The following is a 22,246-nucleotide window of genomic DNA, read 5'->3' as shown; positions in this document are numbered from 1 at the left end:
TGACGAAGGCGTGGACGAGGGTTTCGGCCACAGAGTTGGACGGTCGGAGTCTGGCAATGTTTTTGAGGTGGAAGAAGGCAGATTTGGTGATGGATCTGATGTGTGACTGGAAGTAGAAGGTGCAGTCAAGGATGACACCTAGGTTGCGGACTTTGGGGGATGGGGAGATGGAGCAGCCGTCGACCTGGAGGAGAAAGTCACCAACCTTCCGGAGCAGCGCCTTGGGTGCCACAACCATGAGCTCTGTTTTCTTACTGTTGAGTTTGAGTAGGTTAGATGACATCCATGTTTTTATTTCAAGCAGGCAGTTGACAAGATTGAGGGGGGAGCTGAGAGGATGGTGTTGTGCTGAGATACATTTGCGTGTCATCGGCATTGCAGTGGAAGTTTAGGCCCTGGTGGCGGATGATCTGGCCGAGGGGAAGCATGTAGATAGTGAAGAGGAGGGGTCCAAGCACAGAGGCTTGAGGCATGCCTTGGTTGACTGGGGCTGGGGAGGAACTGGAGCCGTTGATGGTGACAAACTGTTTCCTGTAGGAAAGGTAGGACTGGAACCACATCTACTTAACATTTGAATTCATTTAGAGAGAAATGCTTCACTTCACATGAATTGAATTTGAATTGACCTCAACTCTGAAAGTCAGACCTCTTGGTGAAAAAGGGTGTAATCTAAATTCAATGTAGTATTTGGTTATTCAGTATTCTGTGGATGGATATAGCATATCATGGTCTTTATTCCTCCACGCTCCATTCCAAATTAGATATTTGAACAATATCCCCATGCTACATGACAAGCTCCTTTTTTTCTCAAGTTATTGTCCATAGCATGGAGAACATGCTCAATGGTATGTCCCACATCGGATAATAGAGACAGCATGGAGCCTATTCTTCCATGTGTCTAACCTGCTCCATGCTACGGTCAACATCAGAGACTCTCACTTCCTCCATGACACATGCTCCTCCTTTTTCACATTTAATTCCAAATGTGTTAATTAAAGATAAACTATGTCCTGTTCCCGTTAATGTTGAACGTGTCGGGCGTCACATGATTAGGGACCCGAGAAATGATTGTCTACTTGGATTTAACTTGGATTTAACTGGCTGATCTCTCATTCCCTCACCGTCTATTTGCAACCCTGAGAAACCTCTCCTTTAAGAGTGTGCTGCATTCCTCACTGGAGATACATAAAAAGTGTGAAAGACGGCGCGAGTTAGAAGTAGCGCAGCAATTGCGCACACGTGCGTGTGCATCACAAGGTCAATGTCTGTACTGAAAATAATAATAATAATAATAATAATAATAATAATGCTATACGTCTTTCATATCAGCCTCCTCCTGACCCCCCTGGGACCTCTGTCCCTCTGACCTCAGCCCCCCACCATGACATAGGACTCCCAACAGTGGACACAAATCACGACTTTCATGACCCTATTCTGTCCGTGTGTGAGTGTCTACTGTGCATGTGTATGTGTGTGTGCAACGTGCGCGTGTGTTTCACTTTGACTAGTCATTTTTTTATGTAAAAGAGAATGTTCATAATATGGTTTGTATTTACTGTGACGTTTTGCAATAAAACATTCAACACCCAGGGCTGGTTGTGAGGCGTGGTTCTGGATGGCTGTGAGTGCGCCTGTGTTTGTACGGATTTGTGGAAGTAGTCTGTTTCTTGGTTGTCTGTGGAGAGGCAGTCGCATGAGGCGGAACAGGCAATTTTGGTGTTCGAGAAGATCGACCTGAGCACATCTGCTATAGGCTAGGTGCACGATCTCCACTACTTCCTGAAAGGCACCTTGCATGAACATATCCTGTCTCACTCTATTGGGTTAATTGATTAATCAGCTGTGCGGTAAACTGTTGGAACACACAGTGCACAGCTGATTAATCAATTAAACCAATAGAGTGAAAAAGGGTATGTTCATGCAAGGTGCCTTTCAGGAAGTAGTGGAGATCGTGCACCTAGCCTATTCTGCTTCAGTCGGTATGACTTACTGGCTAGTTGTTGATAATGAAAGGTGATTTGTAGCTCAGTGATCATGTTCTCTGACTCGTCTCCCAAGTCAGATGTGTGCCTCCCACCAATGACTCCTGGCTAACCTTCTGCTTAACATGCAGGAAATGTGTTATTCGGTTAAGTCGTGACGTCCAAAGTTGGCTGAGGCGCTCTCTTCGAAATGCCAGTAATAATAATAATTCATTATATTTATATAGCGCTTTTCCGAGGCTCAAAGACGCTGACAAATATGGGGAAAAACTGGAAAGTGCTGCTGTGTCCCTTGTTTTATGAATAGATCCCAGTCTAAAAAACGATTGAACTGTCATTCTACCGCTGTAGTACACTGGTACTCTGGTGCAGGGAATTTCTGGTTTGGACCCGGAAATTGCAAAGCGTCACGTTTGACGTCAGATTTAACAACCGAATTGTTAATCCTCCATTTCATTCTGAACCCCATCTAAATGCTGAATTAGCCTTCAAATATGTACCGTCTTGTCTTGGTGTAACTCTAAGAGGTAATGCGTTTAGTTGTCATACACTTTTATTACCCTTATGCAGGGCTTGACATTAAGACTTGTCCACTTGTCCGGGACAAGTATATTTTATGTTCGGACAAGTGGACTTCCTCCTGCAGTTGTCCGACGGACAAGTCAAAACAAAGAGAAAAATAAATAAATCAATGTATTAATAATATCCGCAAAAAAATAATGTCTGATCGAAAAAGTAATACATGTATTAATGACCTATGTAGCTGCCTTGTCAATGTAGCTGCCATGTCAATGTATGCTGCCTTGTCAATATCTGCTGCCTTGTCAATGTGTGCTGCCTTGTCAATGTATCTATCATGTCAATGTATGCTGCCTTGTCAATGTAGCTGCCCTGTCAATGTATGCTGCCTTGTCAATGTAGCTGCCCTGTCAATGTATGCTGCCATGTCAATGTAGCTGCCTTGTCAATGTAGCTGCCTTGTCAATCTATGCTGCCTTGTCAATGTATTCTGCCTTGTCAATGTCTGCTGCCATGTCAATGTCAGCTGCCTTGTCAATGTAGCTGCCTTGTCAATGTATGCTGCCTTGTCAATGTATGCTGCCTTGTCAATGTAGCTGCCTTGTCAATGTAGCTGCCTTGTCAATGTATGCTGCCTTGTCAATGTCTGCTGCCTTGTCAATGTGGCTGCCTTGTCAATGTCTGCTGCCTTGTCAATGTCTGCTGCCTTGTCAATGTATGCTGCCTTGTCAATGTCTGCTGCCTTGTCAATGTAGCTGCCTTGTCAATGTATGCTGCCTTGTCAATGTAGCTGCCTTGTCAATGTAGCTGCCTTGTCAATGTAGCTGCCTTGTCAAACAATCTATGTCCACTGAGAAGGGGAGTGCGGACATGTTGTCATGCCTAGAGAATGCTGCCTTGTCAATGTCTGCTGCCTTGTCAATGTAGCTGCCCTGTCAATGTATGCTGCCTTGTCAATGTAGCTGCCCTGTCAATGTATGCTGCCATGTCAATGTAGCTGCCTTGTCAATGTAGCTGCCTTGTCAATCTATGCTGCCTTGTCAATGTATGCTGCCTTGTCAATGTCTGCTGCCATGTCAATGTCAGCTGCCTTGTCAATGTAGCTGCCTTGTCAATGTATGCTGCCTTGTCAATGTATGCTGCCTTGTCAATGTAGCTGCCTTGTCAATGTAGCTGCCTTGTCAATGTATGCTGCCTTGTCAATGTCTGCTGCCTTGTCAATGTGGCTGCCTTGTCAATGTCTGCTGCCTTGTCAATGTCTGCTGCCTTGTCAATGTATGCTGCCTTGTCAATGTCTGCTGCCTTGTCAATGTAGCTGCCTTGTCAATGTATGCTGCCTTGTCAATGTAGCTGCCTTGTCAATGTAGCTGCCTTGTCAATGTAGCTGCCTTGTCAAACAATCTATGTCCACTGAGAAGGGGAGTGCGGACATGTTGTCATGCCTAGAGAATCTGGCATCATGCCTTTGAATCAAAACATTAATGCTGGCAGGATCACGTTCTCTGGCGTGCACGTAGATCCACAGTAATTGTTGGAATTGTAATGTAAGGTATTACTGGGTTGTAGTGTGTTAGTAGACAGACACACACGCGCGCATCGTCATATTTGGACAAGTAACTTGAGCTCTCGGACAAGTAAAAGATAAGTTCACTTGTCCGAAGGACAAGTACCTGAAAAAGCTTAATGTCAAGCCCTGCCTTATGACTGGTATTCTGACATGTAGGACTGTGTTATGCACTTTGGGACACTTATTTGACACTATGGAGAAACTAACTCTTCCCTCATCTCTGTCTGTTTTTTCCAGTTAACCTTACTGGGGAGGTGTGGTGCAGCTTCAAGGTGGTGGGTGCTTCCTCCTGTCACGCAATCAAAAAGGACTGATGATAAACAATGTTCCACTCAGCATATCCCAAAAAACCAATGCACACATAGGATCCTCCTTCACGCTTCTCCCAGAGGACTTCTCTCTCTATCCCGCTTCTGCCTTTTTAGAGTCGTAGTCTTTTTGTCCTGTGTCGAAATGTGAGTTATGCCAGTCATTCAACACTGCTAGTCCATCGACAGATGACGTGCCAACTAGCTCATGTACCTGTAGTCTGTGCTTATGTGATGCACCCTCTCCCCAGACTCCTTAAGGTGAAGGAGGGTGTCTAGGGTTTGATATTGGGCCTGGAGGCTCCTGAAGTTCCCTCGCCACAGAACACAGAGCTCTCATAAATGGCAGGGGGGCGAGGAGGACTGAAGCACTTACCTTTTACACTTACCAGAAGAACCGGACTGGCAAAAGTGGAGAGGATTGAGCTCCTCTGCCATCCTGAATGCTTGTGGCCAAGGTGAATAGTTTTATTTTTGGTATTATACAGTGAATGATTACAATGCATCTGAAGTATCTAGTACAGGACACTACACCCACAAGAGAAGAATAGTACTGTACACTGGTATGTGTCACCAGGGGAAGTTGCTCATATAGGTCTGATAGCTCTTCACTCTGGCAATGACTTGTATTTACTTACCACACAGCATGATGGTTATTAGAGGGAAGTATGTTTACTACAGCCAGCTTGAATGCAAGAGGGGGAACCAATAGAACAGCTTGACTCCTTTATGGTATGAATTTACGTCTGGGCAAACCAATGATAGAACACAAGCATTGAATGACTTAAAACATGTTGAAGTACATTTGGACCTTTCATGCGTTTTGCCCTTAAACGTATGGCGTAGCCTTCATGCAGAGGTGAAATATCATCTTACCCTGAATTATCCTCATAGGCCAGTCTTCTCCACTGTTCCGTTGGTAGCTAGCCTAACCCTAACCCCAGCAAAAGCTAACAGGAAAGCAGTGGCCTCTCCAATAGATGGGATTCCAAGGAATTTAGCTTTGTCTGAATTACCTGCTATAAATCTCATCAGAAATGTGATATTCAAACAATGTTTAGTAGCCACTATATACTAGACAACCCTGCACATGCTTTTTGACATTTGTTCCAGTTCTCAGCAAATAGATTATAGAGACTGTGCATACTATTGACAATAAAATAGTTACTTCAATAAATCATTTTTAAGCATAACCTGCTACTAAACATAGTTTAGTTTCTCTGACAGCATTTTGGCTCAAATCAGACCATGCTAATGTTCGGTACCTTGGAATCCTGTCTATCTGAGAAACCGCTGTTGACTATTAGCTTTTGCTGGGAGTAGCACAGCAGAGAACGCAATACCAGAGATTATTTCACTACTGGTCTGTGAGGATATTCACCCAAACATGAAAATAGGCTGAACCATCCCTTTAAGGTAACTATGTAAGTGCTGTTGCCTTCATGCCTTTGGTAAATCCACCTGTAGTAAGAATGTGTATTTTTAAATATTATTCCTGGTAACAAGAGGGTAAAGTTTACAAATGTTTTTGTTAAAAAGAACGTTTTAAAAAATCTGCAAATATCTCCCACAAGCTGAAGCAGTGAACGGTAACATGTAATGCTTTTTGAATGTCATGCTCTGATATTTTTGTAAAGAATTCCTCTTGGGCACGTGGTGTGTATCTAGCTCATATGTTACAGGTGGAGAGTAGTGGTGTGCTTTGTAGTGCCCTCCTTTATCCAAGAAGTTTCTGAAAAGCACGTTTTATACATATATAAATAAATATACACAGTATATATTTTCCATGATGACATACAGTGCACATTGTATTATTTATACTGCCTTGTCCACTTTGTATCTAAAGGCGCTTACATCCAGACCGCATGTTTGATATTGCTACAATAGAGCTCAGTGATAACCCATTAAACATTGAAAAGGTGTTTGGATCATTGTGTGGTGTCTTTTTACATGAGTGAGTTTGTAAACTTGTGGGGCCACTTGCAACGGCACTAGAATGTCAGTGTCTAAATGAAGGTAACTACTTTAGGCTAGTAAGGCATGGTGATTAGTTAAACCGTGTGTTGCTGTCTTTGCCTGATATCTAGTTAGCTTTGAGCTAGGAAAAAAACCATTGTGAATGTTGTAAATGACCCAAGGCCTACAGCTGATCCACCTGTCCGGACCCGATAAACAGCTCTGATCAGGAGTGTTTCATATATTTGTTGGTATGTCAATCCCAATTCATCCAAACCTGCACTACAATCTAGCAGGAGCCTATGCTAACGTGCACCAGTATGCAAAGTGATCGCCTATAGGCTTTAGGATTAGCCTTTTGAAAGAAATAGAAGCCGCACACTCAGGTTCCAGATGCAAAAGAAAATGTTTAATAGGACAACGGTTTCGGCCGTAGTAAATACATACAAACAGTGCAAGAGAGCCATTATATAGTCAGGTAGGCGAATTGAATAGATAGCACCTTGATAGAAGGTTGTTAAGGCCTCCACCACGTCAGGGGAGGGAGACCTTTTCAATACCTATGAAGCCTACCTAAAAGTGAACTATCTTGATTCTGACATCATTGGACATCTGTTTAGAGGAACCCATGGTTTTTAACACCAGACACAACAGCCACCGCTGTTGGATACTTTAGAAGACTTGGAGTTACTTCAGAATATATAGTTCAACCCTGGAATTATATTCACCTGACTCATTGAAGCCCTAACGAGTAAATCACTTTGGTCTGGGCCTTAAGAGAGAAGGGTCCAGCTGCATCCGCAGGGTGTCGACACCCGGACGCATGAAGACCATATTTGGTTCGAGCGGGTCATCACATAAGTAACCGCGAGAAACCTCGAGATTTTAAAGGACTTTAGAGGACCGCGAGATTTTAAAGGACAATGGCAAATACAGCTCAGGTGAGAATTTCGAAATATGATTAATGAACATATAGTTATACATATATGTATATGATTAATGAACGTTATAGTTTTCATATATGTATTTATTATTTAGGTTGTTGGATGTTTTACGCATTTGGCTGTTTCGCACGTAGTTTTGTTCATAAATCAGGCTTGGCTAACTGGGTAATCCTATGTGGTTTAGCGTTATCAGATATGAGATTAGATTCAAGATTCAAGATTGCTTTATTGTCTGTCACAGAGTGACAGAAATTCTCCTTTGACAGGCTTTGTGCAGTTCATGAATACGGTATCCACATTAAAAACACACAAAGGTCACATACATAAAATAAAAACAGACAGATATAGCAGTGTTTATAAAATGTAGTGCCTATTTAAAAAGTCTAGTCATTTAAAAATAATAGTAAGAAAAACGGTATTATGATTTAAAAGCTAAAATGCTCAAATGTTGTGGTTTAAAAGAAAAACAGTGTGCTTTATATTTTAAAATGTTCAGGGCGGTGGTTGCAGTGGGAATGAATGATTTTTTTATCTGTGTTTTTCCGGGCCAGTGGAGTTCTATAACGGCGGCCTGATGGAAGTGGCTGAAATGATTGGTGGAGGGGGTGAGAGGGGTCCTGTGTGATTTGTGTGGCTTTCCTGATTAGTGACCGGTTGTAGATTTCAGACAGGGGAGTTTGAGGTGAGCCGATGATTTTACTTGCCTGATTGACTATACGGGAGAGTTTGGTTTTGTGTTTGACAGTGAGGGAGTTGTATGTGTTATTGAAGGTGATAATTCAACTTTATTGTCATTGCTGAGTACAAGTACCAACAACAAAATGCAGTTTGGCATATAACCAGAAGTGCAAATAGTGACAAAACAAAGATAATTATATACAGTTATGAGCTATGTACAGTTAATGTATTTCTATTCTATTTTTATTTATATCCCCCCTATTTATGTCTATTTATGTCTAATTCTTGTTTTTTTTAATTATCTGTGGACTGTGTTTCCAATAAGAAAGCCATAGAAATGTATACATTTGGACCACAGTATGACTTGAGGTAAGCTGGAGAGTGCTAATACAATTTCCATGACAGTTTGCAACCACTGATGCATGTGAGTTTCTTAAATTATTTATTAATCACTTCTTTATAACATTTTGTCTCAACAGTGAGAAGCAGCTGTTTGCCCATTACATGGTCGAAAATTTGAGCTAAGAAGAAAAAAGGAAGCTGAAAGACCATAGAGACAATGTTAAAAGAGCATTGGCGATAAAGTGCAAACAGCAATGATTTATCACTCATAAGATACACACCGGCTAGACCCCTAAGGTCTAGTGGCACTTTTCCTGGAGGCGCTGTGTACAGGTTTTTCGCCCCTGCTTGCCTGCCGTGCGCTGTGCTCCCTGGGCCGGCCTGCGTGCTTGGTCTGTTCTGCCGCTGGGGCACCTGACCCGGCTAGCCTCGTGCAGGGCTATGATAGTCTGAGCCTGGTGGGCTGGGCCGGGTGTGCCGGTGGTGGGGCGGGTCGGGCGTGTGGGGTCCCTCGGGGGGGTTGTGGGGGCCGCAGCTTTGCACTGGTGGGCAAACTGGTAAGTAGTCGCTCTACGACTAGAGGGCTGCAGGGGAATTTTCCTGGATGCACAGTGCACAGGTTTTTTAACCCTTGCGTCCTTTTGACCAAGCTTTTGGAACCTGGACACTGGACACAACACTGAACACTACACTACACTGGACACTGAACATCTGTCATTATGAATAAATAAACAAACAAATAAAATAAACAAATAAAACTTGAATTGATTTGATCCCTTGTACACTTTTTTGGGCATTTGTGTTGCAACACACCTGTACATTCTGCACTCTACCCTGTTAGGCCCTTATTTTACTCTAGACAGAAGGGTTGTAACACTTGTTATTAATTCCATTTGGTATACCTCATAAACTTTCTTGCATTTCTGGTGTTTGCATTTTACATATTCTAAATATATGCTATCTACATGTCGCACTGGATGGGGTTAGTGCTGTTGACTCATCAGAAAGTAAAGACTAATTCACAGAGTGTATGAAGATTCCAGTAAGGGTTTTGTGAAGGAGCCCTAGTGCTGTTGACTCATCAGAAATAGAATGTTTTATTTAGCTCATCAGTGGGCACTCAGCACCATGGACACCTCCAGCCCAGCACCTTGCACCACGGTTCCTGCCCTGCTCCATGGATTACAACGATGATCGCCTGACCCTTGCCTGACTCCACCAAGTCCTTTGCCTGACCCCTCAAACCTGTTTGACCTAATAAAGTCCCACACCTGGGGTCATTGACATTCATTTATTTATATACAGTTAGGTCTGGGAGTATTTGGACAGTGACACAATTTCCATAATGTTGGCTCTGTATGCCACCACAAAGGATTTGAAATGAAACAATCAAGATGTAATTGAAGTGCATACTTTCAGCTTTAATTCAAGGGGTTGAACAAACATATTGTATGAAACGTTTAGGAATTGCAACCATTTTTATACACAGTCCCCTATTTTCAGGAGCTCAAAAGTAATTGGACAAATTAACATAACCATAAATAAAATGTTCATTTTTAATACTTTGTCGAGAATCCTTTGCAGGCAATGACTGCCTGAAGTCTGGAACACATGGACATCACCAAATGCTGGGTTTCCTCCTTTGTGATGCTTTGTCAGGCCTTTACTGCAGCAGTCTTCAGTTGTTGTTTGTTCGTGGGTCTTTCTGCCTTTAGTTTTGTCTTCAGCAAGTGAAATGCATGCTTGATTGGGTTGAGATCATGTGATTGACTGGCCATTGCTCTGGCCAATATTCCACTTCTTTGCCTTAAAAAGGTCCTGGGTTGCTTACACACTATGTTTTGGGTCATTGTCCATCTGTATTGTGAAGCACCATCCAATCAACTTTGCTAAATTTGTCTGAATCTGAGCAGACAGAATATCCCTAAACACTTCAGAATTCATTTGTCTACTTCTGTCTTCTGTCACATCATCAATAAACACTAGTGACCCAGTGCCATTGGAAGCCATGCATGTCCATGTCATCACACTGCCTCCACGTTTTTTCACAGATGATGTGGTATGCGTCGGATCATGAGCCGTTCCAAGCCTTCTCCATACTTTTTTCTTCCCATCATTCTGGTACAGGTTGATCTTAGTTCCATCGGTCCAAAGAATGCTGTTCCAGAACAGGGCTGGCTTTTTTAGATGTTTTTTTGTCAAAGTCTAATCTGGCCTTTCTATTCTTGAGGCTTATGAATGGCTTGCACCTTGTGGTGAACCCTCTGTATTTGCTTGTGTGAAGTCTTTCTTTTATGGTACACATGGATAATGATATGCCTACCTCCTGGAGACTGTTCTTCACTTGGCTGGATGTTGTGATGGGGTTTTTCTTTACCATGTAAAGGATCCTGTGATCATCTACCACTCTTGTCTTCCATGGACGTCCAGACCTTTTTGTGGTGCCGAGCTCACCAGTGCGTTCTTTTTTTCTCAGAATGTACCGAACAGTTAATTTGGCCACTATTAATGTTCCCACTATCTCTCTGATGGATTTTGTTTTTGTTTTTACAGCCTAAGGATGGCCTGTTTCACTTGCATTGAGAGCTCCGTTGACTGCATGTTGTGCGTATACAGCAACAGCTTCCAAATGCAAATGCCACACTTGGAATCAACTCAGACCTTTTACCTGCTTAATTGATAAAGAAATAATGAAGGAATAAATAGCCCACACTGGCCCATGAAACAGCTTTTGAGTCAATTGTCCAATTACTTTTGGTTATTATATATAAAAGAGCTATAATTCATAAACCCTTCCTTCAATTTGGATGTGAATACCCTTAAACTAAAGCTGAGAGTCTGCACTGAGGAAATCTCATATAAGATACGTTAGATCCAAAGTATCAAGGAGTATTGCATTATTGTGCAGGGCAAAACATATTCTGGAACAGAGGATGTTGTATACTCTATATTGTTGTCTTGTCTTACCCTATTTGAGTTACTGTGTGGAGATATGGGGAAATGCATTTAAAAGCACTTTAAACCCATTGATTACACTACAGAAAAAGCTATGAGAATTGCACATAAGGTCGGATATCGTGATCACACAAATAACTTGTTCCTAATGTCAAATGCCTTAAAGCGCATGGACTTATTCAAATTTAAATTGGCACAGTTAATGTATAAAGCAAAGACTCAAGAACTCCCAGGTAACATTAACACATTATTTATAGAGAGGGATAAGGGATATCATTTGAGAGGTAACCACAATTTTAGGGTTATGCTCACATTATTATCTCAGGAGCAGGTGCATATCATTCTACGGAGTTACCATGGAATGGGCTAGAGGAAAATATGAAGGAAAGCAGAAATATTGCTCTATTTGAAAAAAGAAAAATGATTTTTGTTAAATACCAAAATTAGGAAAGGGAAGGTTGTTAATCTTCTGGAAACTAAGGTGTGGTTTTCTGTGTCTTTTTCTTCTGTATTACATTGTGGATACTGATGTTTTTATTTATTTATTTTGTGTTGTTTCAGTATTAAGAATGGAAAATGATGTTTATTTATTTATTTTGTGTTGTATCAATATTAAGAATGAAAAAGTATTAGAACGGATGATACTGAAATATATGTATTAATTAATTGGATTATATAATGTAAAAGCATAATTGTTAAGTATAAACAGGGGTAGGACAGGCTTCTTCCTACTCCTTTTCGAACAATTGATAGGATCGAGCTGTCCTCTCCACCTGTGGGAAAGAGAGGGGAAAGGGAGCAGTGTTTTCTGGCTGGTTGGTAAGTCTTGGTAAGATCAGCTGTTCAGGGTCAGCTGGATGCGTGTAATGCTATTGTTGCTGTCTTTTTTGCCAGAATGACGGAAGTAACCTCACACAGAATACTCGAGGAGGGGGGGGAGAGCAGAGCATACCACACTAAGGCTTATCACTGCTGGCAGCTTTAATAAGTACCCTGCGTTTATCTGCTGTTTTGATGGGTGCACTGTGTTATTATGGCCTATGGAGATGTAGGGCTGTGTGGCTCGGGGGCCCTCCCCTGTTTTTATACCCCTATCAGGCACCTGGTGGGTAATACACAGAGAATTAAAGCTCTGGCCCAAACGTGTCATTACACAGCCCTATGGACGCCTTCCTTCCTCCCCCTTCATACTGTACTATACCTCTCCTCCACACACCCCTCTCCTTTCTCACCTTGTTTTATTACCAGCATCCCAGCATACACCTCTCTCACCTGCCCCACCCCACCCCACCACCCAACAGATATACCTATCTCTGTTTATTACACACACACACACACACACACACACACACACACACACACACACACACACACGCACGCACACACTGAGAGAGAGAGATAGAAATCCTACTCTATTTGAGGTATCTCTTTTTAATTTGGTGAAAGGAGATTTTTCAAAGATTCTCAATCATGACTGATGACTCAATCATTTGGTTGCTACATCATGAGCAGAATCAAGAACACACCTAATACCATGTACTGAATTCACAAGGTATTGACATGACTGTTGAAGCTGTGCCATGTTGTACAACAGAGCATTTAGTATATCAGCCTTTTAATACAAGATGTGAACATGTTAGAATGCATTTGAGAAAACAATGTGTTATAAAATAACAGCATCCGCACACTCAAACACTGTGCAAAAACATTGTTTTATTGCGAGCTTTCGGTCATTGACCTTCTTCAGGCATAAAGCAGACAAGTGAATGTAGTGGTGTAAAGGGTTCAAACAACATCACTTGATTTAGCCAATGCACAACATCTGTGTCAAACATCCACCTAGTGGCAAGGAATCAAGGGTGAACAATGTGATGTCAGATGTATCAGATGTATCAGAATTCAGAATGTTGGCCTATCATTAGAATGTGTATGGTTTCCAACAGAATGCATCTTTTGAAAGGCAACTGGCAAAAGTAGAACATTCCAAATCATTTCCAATGTTTACTTTGCATGGTGAAGTCGACAAGGATGTTATTTTAGAAAACAATGGCGCAAAATCAACCACTTGGAGACAGATACCTCTTGAAACTGAAATTCCAGACTGATTCAGATACAGCAGGTATTTATGAAACTCAACTACAAAACCAGACAGTTGTTTGTGGTGTATATAAAGGTTCAGATGGTTATTCCTCAGGTTGAAACTGTACAGGTGTATATAAAGGTTCAGATGGTTATTCCTCAGGTTGAAACTGTACAGGTGTGTCTTTTGGTGATGGGGGATATGGTTCTAAATGCTTCAATCGTGAATTCAAAAGATTTTTGTTTTAATGTCAATTGAGCCTCTACTGTATAGATTTCAGTTGAATATAGAGTTGAACCTGTTTCCTGTCTCGTCCAGGACTAAACTCGCGGCCCGCCCAGGATGTCCAGAGTGAGGCCACCTCCTGGCTGGTCCAGGACTGGTCCTGTCTGCTCTGGGTCCTGGTCGCGTTCTGCCTGGTCGCGTTCTGCCTGGTCCACTTCAGAACCAACAGGAGCCGTAGAGGGGATGAACACAACCAGGTAACTGATGGAGGAGAGGAGAGGAGGAGGGAGAGAGGGAGAGAGAGGAGGGAGAGAGAGAGAGGGGGAGGAGGGAGAGAGAGGAGGAAGTTAGAGAGAGAGGAGGGAGAGGAGGGAGATAGAGAGAGAGGAGGGATAGGGAGAGAGAGAGAGAGGAGGGAGATAGAGAGAGAGGAGGGATAGGGAGAGAGAGAGAGAGGAGGGAGATAGAGAGAGAGGAGGGAGAGGAGGGAGAGGAGGGAGAGAGAGAGGAGGGAGATAGAGAGAGAGGAGGGAGAGAGAGAGGAGGGAGAGAGAGGGAGATAGAGAGAGAGGAGGGATAGGGAGAGAGAGAGAGAGGAGGGAGATAGAGAGAGAGGAGGGAGAGAGAGAGGAGGGAGGGGGAGAGAGAGAGAGAGGAGGGAGAGAGAAAGTGAGAGGAGGGAGATAGAGAGACAGGGGAGGGAGAGAGAGGGGGATAGATAGGGAGAGAGAGGAGGGCGAGAAAGAGGAAGGAGAGAGAGAGAGAGAGAGAGAGAGAGAGAGAGAGAGAGAGAGAGAGAGAGAGAGAGAGAGAGAGAGAGAGAGAGAGAGAGGGGTAAGACCCAGCAGTAACAATTCACTGATGACATTCAGAACGTCCAATTGACCTCTGACCCCCCCCACCCCCCCTCCCCCAGCCTGGCCCCTCCCCCATGCCCTCCGACATGCACAGCAGCTACGACGAGAGAGACTTCTCCGATGACTACGATGACTACTCCAACATGCACAACAGCTACGACGAGAGAGACTTCTCCGATGACTACTCTGACAGGTCTCTGTGACATCACCGGTGACATCATCATCAACAGACAGTAGTGTGCGTTTACGCTGGTATATTTTTGAAACACCACCAAACTTGCAGTTGATATGAAATAAAACTGTTTTCTTTGCTCATAATCATCACCTCGTGGGCTTGTCTTCTGCTGTGATCTGTTGGTGCTCTGGGTTGCTAGGCAACGGCAGACAGGATGTCAGAGGTTCTCATCTGGTAGAAAACAACAACAAAAAATAAAGTTCCGGAAGAAACTTGGGGCTGGAGTGTTGGTAGTGTTGAACGTTTACAGACAGACGCACATACACACACATACACACACACACACACATACACACATACACACACACACATACACACATACTCACACACACACATACACACATATGCACACACACACACACACATACACACATACACACATACACACACACACATACACACTTACACACACATACACACTTACACACACATACACACACACACGTTCCTACTCTCCCTGTAAGTTCACACACACACACACACACACATACACACACGCTCCTACTCTCTCTGTTAGTTCCATGCTTGTAACACCACTAGTGGGGGCCTGGGGGAGGCATGGGGCGAGGGGAGGGGGGGGGGGGGGTGGGAGGTAGGAGGGAGGAGGGAGGGGACCCAGGGGTTGGAAGATCTTGCTGACCTGCATTGTACGACAGGATATACAGGCAGAATATACATTGGGGGAAAGTATTCAACGTTTGAAATCAATAATATCTTCATTGCAGCTATTCACATGCAATTTAGGCCAGACATTGGTATTAACTCAATAAAACTCCACAGCTAACCAAATTGGAAAACTCCAATCCATAGAAAAACGTTATGTGCAATAAAGTGGTATGGCACAGGAACAAAGTATTGAACGCAGTAACTGAAATGTATTTAATACTCGGAGGAGAAGCCTTTGTTTCCAATGACAGCTTCAAGACGATTCCTGTATGGAAAACCACATCTCTCACAGTGATCAGATGGGATTTTGGCTCATTCTTTAACACAGACAGTCTTTAAATCCGGAAGATTTTGTGGGGACCGCTGGTGAATCTTGATCTTCGGTTCCTTCCACAAATGTTCTATTGGATTTAACTCCAACACCTCTATTTTCTTCCTGTGGAACCATTTGAGAGTCCTCTGCAGTATGTTTTGGATCGTTGTCATCTTCATCATCCTGAAGGATGGCAACAGATTCTTCCCAAGAATTTCCTGGTACATGGCTCCATTCATCTTCTCTTTGATCATTTGGATTCCACCAGTACCATGTGAAGGAAACAGCCCCATACCATGATGTTTCCACCTCCGACCTTCACTGTAGGCATGGTAGTTATAGGATCATATGCAGATCCATTCTCCTCCAAACATGGCGCATTGTATTGTTGCAGAGAAGGTCAATGTCTGTCTCGTTTGACCAGACTACATTCTCCCAGTAATCTACAGGCTTTTCCAATTGTTCTATAGAAAACAAAGAAAACAACCTTCAACTTTCCTTTTTCTTCAGTAATGAATTATTATTATTAATAATAATAATAATAATAATATCTTATTATATCTAGCCTTTCACAAACCCAAGGACGCGTCGCAGACTTTACAGAAAGAAAGTCTAGACAAAGACAGACAAAACGGAAAACACAGAGACAGCGAGAGCGAAAAAACTAAACTAGGGGCGTAAGGCCTTGGTGAACAGGTGGGTTTTGAGGGCTGACTTGAAGGTGTCCAGGGTAGGGGGCGTTGCGGATCACTGTGGGCAGAGAGTTCCAGAGGGTGGGAGCTGCCACACTGAAGGCTCTGTCCCCGCCTATTGTTTTCTTTGTGACAACTGTACCCGCTGCTTCCAGGTCTTTCTGGAGCTCTGCTGGAGTGGTCCTTGGCTCTTGGGCTACTCTTCTGATTAACACGAGAAGAGAACGGTGACCCCTGTGAGTTAAAAAATGTTCTATCTTTCCACTTGATCAAATTTCAAGACCCTCCTTTCATGACTTTCCAAGATATGTGCGTTCTACCACCCAGTATCCTTACATTTTCAAAATCACTTCAGGATAAGATAGTATAAAGCTGTTTTGCAGTTTTTCTGTGTAGGTTAAAAAAAGAAGTGCCCTCTAGGGTCTTGGCTTCCATACCGCTGATCTGCATTGTGTAGGTACAGTATTACACTCATTATATATATATATATATATATATATATATATCAGGGTTTCCGTTAACCGGTAATTACCGGTCTTTGTCCGGTAAAATTTGTTGAAGTCCGACAAATTGAAAACTCGTCGGACATAAATGTCCGGTGAAAATAATTCCCTCTAAGCACAATTTGAATACAATTCGCTAAAGTTCACATTCTGATTCCTTCTATTTTAAAAAAGACGAATATATAGGCTATGTATTTATTTTATTATGATATGATTTGACACCGGCATGATGATGACTCCTAATGTGTAGGCTGCCTATGCGAAACAGCGGTTGTTTCCGGTGTGCGCTATAACTCGTGCACAATCGAGAGAGGAGAGAGGAGGATAGCGATGTTTCTCTCTGTGATAGTGTGATTATGCAAGCCTTTTCTGAAAGGGATGAGAACCCGATTGTTTCAGCTTCTCCCAGGGAGAAAGTGGTAGAGTTACCATCCTCCCCGAGTCCTACCATACCATCCGCTGACAGCCTATCTCTGCCTGTAACCGGCGAGCGATTGCGTGTCGCTCAAGTAGCTGATCAGTCATTAAACAAATGTTTTTTACATGCAGCTAGTGAGGAATCTGAAATAGGGGGCAACGTAGTTTATTTCCTTAACGATGGGATATTAATGCGTAAATGGTCTCCTCCTAATGCAAATGGTTGTGAGTGGAATACTGTAAAACAAGTGGTTGTGCCTGTGGGTTATAGACAACAGGTGTTATCTATAGCACATGAGAGCCAGTGGTCAGGACATTTAGGTATAACTCAAACTTATCAGCTGATATTGAAACATTTCTTTTGGCCCGGACTGAAGGCGGATGTTGCCAAGCACTGCCGCTGTTGCCATACTTGTCAGATGGCGGGTAAGCCTAATCAATCCATTCCACCCGCACCATTGCATCCCATTCCTGCTATAGGGGAGCCATTTGAACGTGTAATAATTGATTGTGTTGGACCTTTGCCTAGGACTAAAAGTGGAAGTCAGTATTTGCTCACTATTATGTGCGCTGCTACTCGTTTTCCCGAAGCTGTTCCGTTGCGTAACATATCAGCCAGCTCAGTGGTGAAAGCTTTAACAAGCTTTTCAAACAAGCCCTAAGAACGTTAGGGGTACGATGTCACGCCAGAAGCCTACATGCTTGCACTGTTCAATAAAATGTTATACATCTAGACATTGTGGTATTTCTTTATATACGTATCCCAGCCTGCCTATTGTTTCTCAATAAACAGTTATGTTCTCCTCATTGTCATACTCCCGAGTCCGATTAAGTATGATTTGACAGGCAGCTAAACGAAATGCCTTCCCAACCAGCGAGACCTGGTTATAGAAATGACGTTGTTTTATTGATAAAAAAAGGGTAAAACTGGAAAGAGAAAATAGAAAACTCACATTAATCCCAAACAATTTAACAAACTTCAGTTAACGTAATGTGGAGTCCGTTCATTGATCGATGCTGTCTGTTCAGTTCCCAGTGAGGCGCCCGTTCAGCGCTGGACATAATGGCATAGCGCGCATGCGAATCATGTTATATTATTATATATTATATAGCTCGCATCTAATCGTATCGGATGAGAAATAGACATTAAATGGCATATATAGGCCGCTACACAACAGTAATCACCGCGACAAACAGCTATATTAGATTTGGGGGGAAAAATTATGATTTAGATTTTTTTTTTTTTTATTATTATATTTTAATATGATGACCGGAATATATCACGTTTGTCCGGTAAATCGAAATCTTCCCGGACACGATGTCCGGCGGCAATTTTTTCTAACGGAAACCCTGATATATATATATATATATATATTACACTCACTATATACACTCACCAGACACTTTATTAGGAACAAGTTTCAAGTGTATTTATTACATCACATTACACAAGTGTAACAGAGTGAAATTATTAGGCTTCGGATCCTGACATTGCATTGCAGCACAAGACATAAGGCGATATGTCCCCGAACCTCTGGAACTCTCTACCCGAGGCTATCCGTGACTCTCCAACCCTGGACATATTCCAAACTGCCCTTAAACAGCCTGGTCTCACACGGCAGACGGCAGAATTCGACGTTTTCCATCGCATCCAAACGTCGAATTCCGACGTGAGATCGTTTGAAAGCGCAGGGGTGCGCCTGTTATGTGCGCCTGTCGGGGCTTCTCTCGGGATTATTCCATTTTGAATTGCATTTGCATTAATTAGTTAGGCCACATTTTGAGATACAACCAACGGAGAGGGTTAGGGTTACCCTAACCCTAACCCTAACCTTAACCCTAACCTTAACCCTAACCCTAACCCTAACCCTAACCTTAACCCTAACCTTAACCCTAACCCTAACCCTAACCCTAACCCTAACCCTAACCCTAACCTTAACCCTAACCCTAAATGTGGCCTAACTAATTAATGCAAGTGCAATTCAAAATGGAATAATCCCGAGAGAAGCCCCGACAGGCGCACATAGCAGGCGCACCCCTGCGAGCTACACGTCGGAATTCGACGTTTGGAGTCTGCCGTGTGAGACCAGGTTGCCTTAAAACCCACCTGTTCACCATTGCATTCAACCTGTAGTCGCTGTTTCACTGTTTCTTGTTTTGTGTGTTTGTCTCTCTGGCTCTGTTCTGTTTGTCCCATTCCCTTGTAAAGTGACCTTGGGTTATTAATAATAATATGACTTTTTATATTAATTATTAATCATAATCAAGCATAATTCAAGATCAAAGTGTCGGTTGTACAGGCCATAGGAGGCAAAACATAATAGGCATCGTACAAGATAAGGTGGCATTAATGCAAGTAAGACAAAACAGGTTACGCTGTATTATCACGCTAGTGATAATCGAGTTCACAGTGGTAAGGTGGCTTGAGCTTAGGGTTGCTGTAGTCCATGCACAAGGGGTGAGCTAGGGGGAGATAGTCAGTTGATTACAGTGGGCTTGTTAATGAGCCTGATCACCTGGGGGAAGAAGCTGTTTGTTAGCCTCTGAGTTTTGGCCCTGAGGCTCCGGAAGAGGCTTCGTCTTTTGGACGGCATTGGTTCAAACAGACTGTGGTTGGGGGGGCTGGGGTCTAACAGACTGTGGTTGGGGTGGCTGGGGTCTAACAGGCTGTGGTTGGGGTGGCTGGGGTCTAACAGACTGTGGTTGGGGGGGGCTGGGGTCTAACAGACTGTGGTTGGGGTGGCTGGGGTCTAACAGACTGTGGTTGGGGTGGCTGGGGTCTAACAGACTGTGGTTGGGGTGGCTGGGGTCTAACAGACTGTGGTTGGGGTGGCTGGGGTCTAACAGACTGTGGTTGGGGTGGCTGGGGTCTAACAGACTGTGGTTGGGGTCTAACAGACTGTGGTTGGGGTGGCTGGGGTCTAACAGACTGTGGTTGGGGTCTAACAGACTGTGGTTGGGGTGGCTGGGGTCTAACAGACTGTGGTTGGGGTCTAACAGACTGTGGTTGGGGTGGCTGGGGTCTAACAGGCTGTGGTTGGGGTGGCTGGGGTCTAACAGACTGTGGTTGGGGGGGGCTGGGGTCTAACAGACTGTGGTTGGGGTGGCTGGGGTCTAACAGACTGTGGTTGGGGTGGCTGGGGTCTAACAGACTGTGGTTGGGGTGGCTGGGGTCTAACAGACTGTGGTTGGGGTGGCTGGGGTCTAACAGACTGTGGTTGGGGTGGCTGGGTTCTAACAGACTGTGGTTGGGGTCTAACAGACTGTGGTTGGGGGGGCTGGGGTCTAACAGACTGTGGTTGGGGGGGCTGGGGTCTAACAGACTGTGGTTGGGGTGGCTGGGGTCTAACAGACTGTGGTTGGGGTGGCTGGGGTCTAACAGACTGTGGTTGGGGTGGCTGGGGTCTAACAGACTGTGGTTGGGGTGGCTGGGGTCTAACAGACTGTGGTTGGGGTGGCTGGGGTCTAACAGACTGTGGTTGGGGTGGCTGGGGTCTAACAGACTGTGGTTGGGGTGGCTGGGGTCTAACAGACTGTGGTTGGGGTCTAACAGACTGTGGTTGGGGTGGCTGGGGTCTAACAGACTGTGGTTGGGGTCTAACAGACTGTGGTAGGGGTGGCTGGGGTCTAACAGGCTGTGGTTGGGGTGGCTGGGGTCTAACAGACTGTGGTTGGGGGGGCTGGGGTCTAACAGGCTGTGGTTGGGGGGGCTGGGGTCTAACAGACTGTGGTTGGGGAGGCTGGGGTCTAACAGGCTGTGGTTGGGGGGGCTGGGGTCTAACAGACTATGGTTGGGGTGGCTGGGGTCTAACAGACTGTGGTTGGGGTGGCTGGGGTCTAACAGACTGTGGTTGGGGTGGCTGTGGTCTAACAGACTGTGGTTGGGGGGGCTGGGGTCTAACAGGCTGTGGTTGGGGTGGCTGGGGTCTAACAGACTGTGGTTGGGGTGGCTGGGGTCTAACAGGCTGTGGTTGGGGTGGCTGGAGTCTAACAGACTGTGGTTGGGGTGGCTGGGGTCTAACAGACTGTGGTTGGGGTGGCTGGGGTCTAACAGACTGTGGCTGGGGGGGCTGGGGTCTAACAAGCTGTGGTTGGGGGGGCTGGGGTCTAACAGACTGTGGTTGGGGTGGCTGGGGTCTAACAGACTGTGGTTGGGGTGGCTGGGGTCTAACAGACTGTGGTTGGGGTGGCTGGGATCTAACAGACTGTGGTTGGGGTGGCTGGGGTCTAACAGACTGTGGTTGGGGTGGCTGGGGTCTAACAGACTGTGGTTGGGGTGGCTGGGGTCTAACAGACTGTGGTTGGGGTGGCTGGGGTCTAACAGACTGTGGTTGGGGTGGCTGGGGTCTAACAGACTGTGGTTGGGGTGGCTGGGTTCTAACAGACTGTGGTTGGGGTCTAACAGACTGTGGTTGGGGGGGCTGGGGTCTAACAGACTGTGGTTGGGGGGGCTGGGGTCTAACAGACTGTGGTTGGGGTGGCTGGGGTCTAACAGACTGTGGTTGGGGTGGCTGGGGTCTAACAGACTGTGGTTGGGGTGGCTGGGGTCTAACAGACTGTGGTTGGGGTGGCTGGGGTCTAACAGACTGTGGTTGGGGTGGCTGGGGTCTAACAGACTGTGGTTGGGGTGGCTGGGGTCTAACAGACTGTGGTTGGGGTGGCTGGGGTCTAACAGACTGTGGTTGGGGTCTAACAGACTGTGGTTGGGGTGGCTGGGGTCTAACAGACTGTGGTTGGGGTCTAACAGACTGTGGTAGGGGTGGCTGGGGTCTAACAGGCTGTGGTTGGGGTGGCTGGGGTCTAACAGACTGTGGTTGGGGGGGCTGGGGTCTAACAGGCTGTGGTTGGGGGGGCTGGGGTCTAACAGACTGTGGTTGGGGAGGCTGGGGTCTAACAGGCTGTGGTTGGGGGGGCTGGGGTCTAACAGACTATGGTTGGGGTGGCTGGGGTCTAACAGACTGTGGTTGGGGTGGCTGGGGTCTAACAGACTGTGGTTGGGGTGGCTGT

At 44.7% G+C, this 22,246-nt stretch overlaps 2 protein-coding genes across 2 annotated transcripts in view; one reads left to right on the top strand and one right to left on the bottom strand.

Moving 5' to 3' along the window:
* LOC308163456 (rho-associated protein kinase 2-like) overlaps positions 1 to 14,616 on the top strand; it is a gene marked incomplete at both ends in the record, with an annotated part of 59,926 nt that extends 45,310 nt beyond the window's left edge. The window contains 3 exons of the mRNA XM_080537643.1: positions 12,350 to 12,360; positions 13,650 to 13,813; positions 14,473 to 14,616. Coding sequence (XP_080393769.1) covers positions 12,350 to 12,360; positions 13,650 to 13,813; positions 14,473 to 14,616 — 319 coding nt within the window. The remainder of the gene's footprint in view (positions 1 to 12,349; positions 12,361 to 13,649; positions 13,814 to 14,472) is intronic.
* The window catches only part of LOC308163775 (rho-associated protein kinase 2-like), a gene marked incomplete at both ends in the record, with an annotated part of 257,445 nt that overhangs the window by 52,464 nt on the left and 182,735 nt on the right, over positions 1 to 22,246 (bottom strand). The gene's annotated exons all lie outside the window — the stretch shown is intronic.

This window comes from Nansenia antarctica (genome assembly GCF_963989245.1).
Source record: "Nansenia antarctica genome assembly, chromosome: 8".
In the NCBI taxonomy this organism is placed as follows: Eukaryota; Metazoa; Chordata; class Actinopteri; order Argentiniformes; family Microstomatidae; genus Nansenia; species Nansenia antarctica.
The sequence above is the reverse complement of the archived record's forward strand: the minus strand, read 5'-3'. Positions and strand labels throughout refer to the sequence as shown.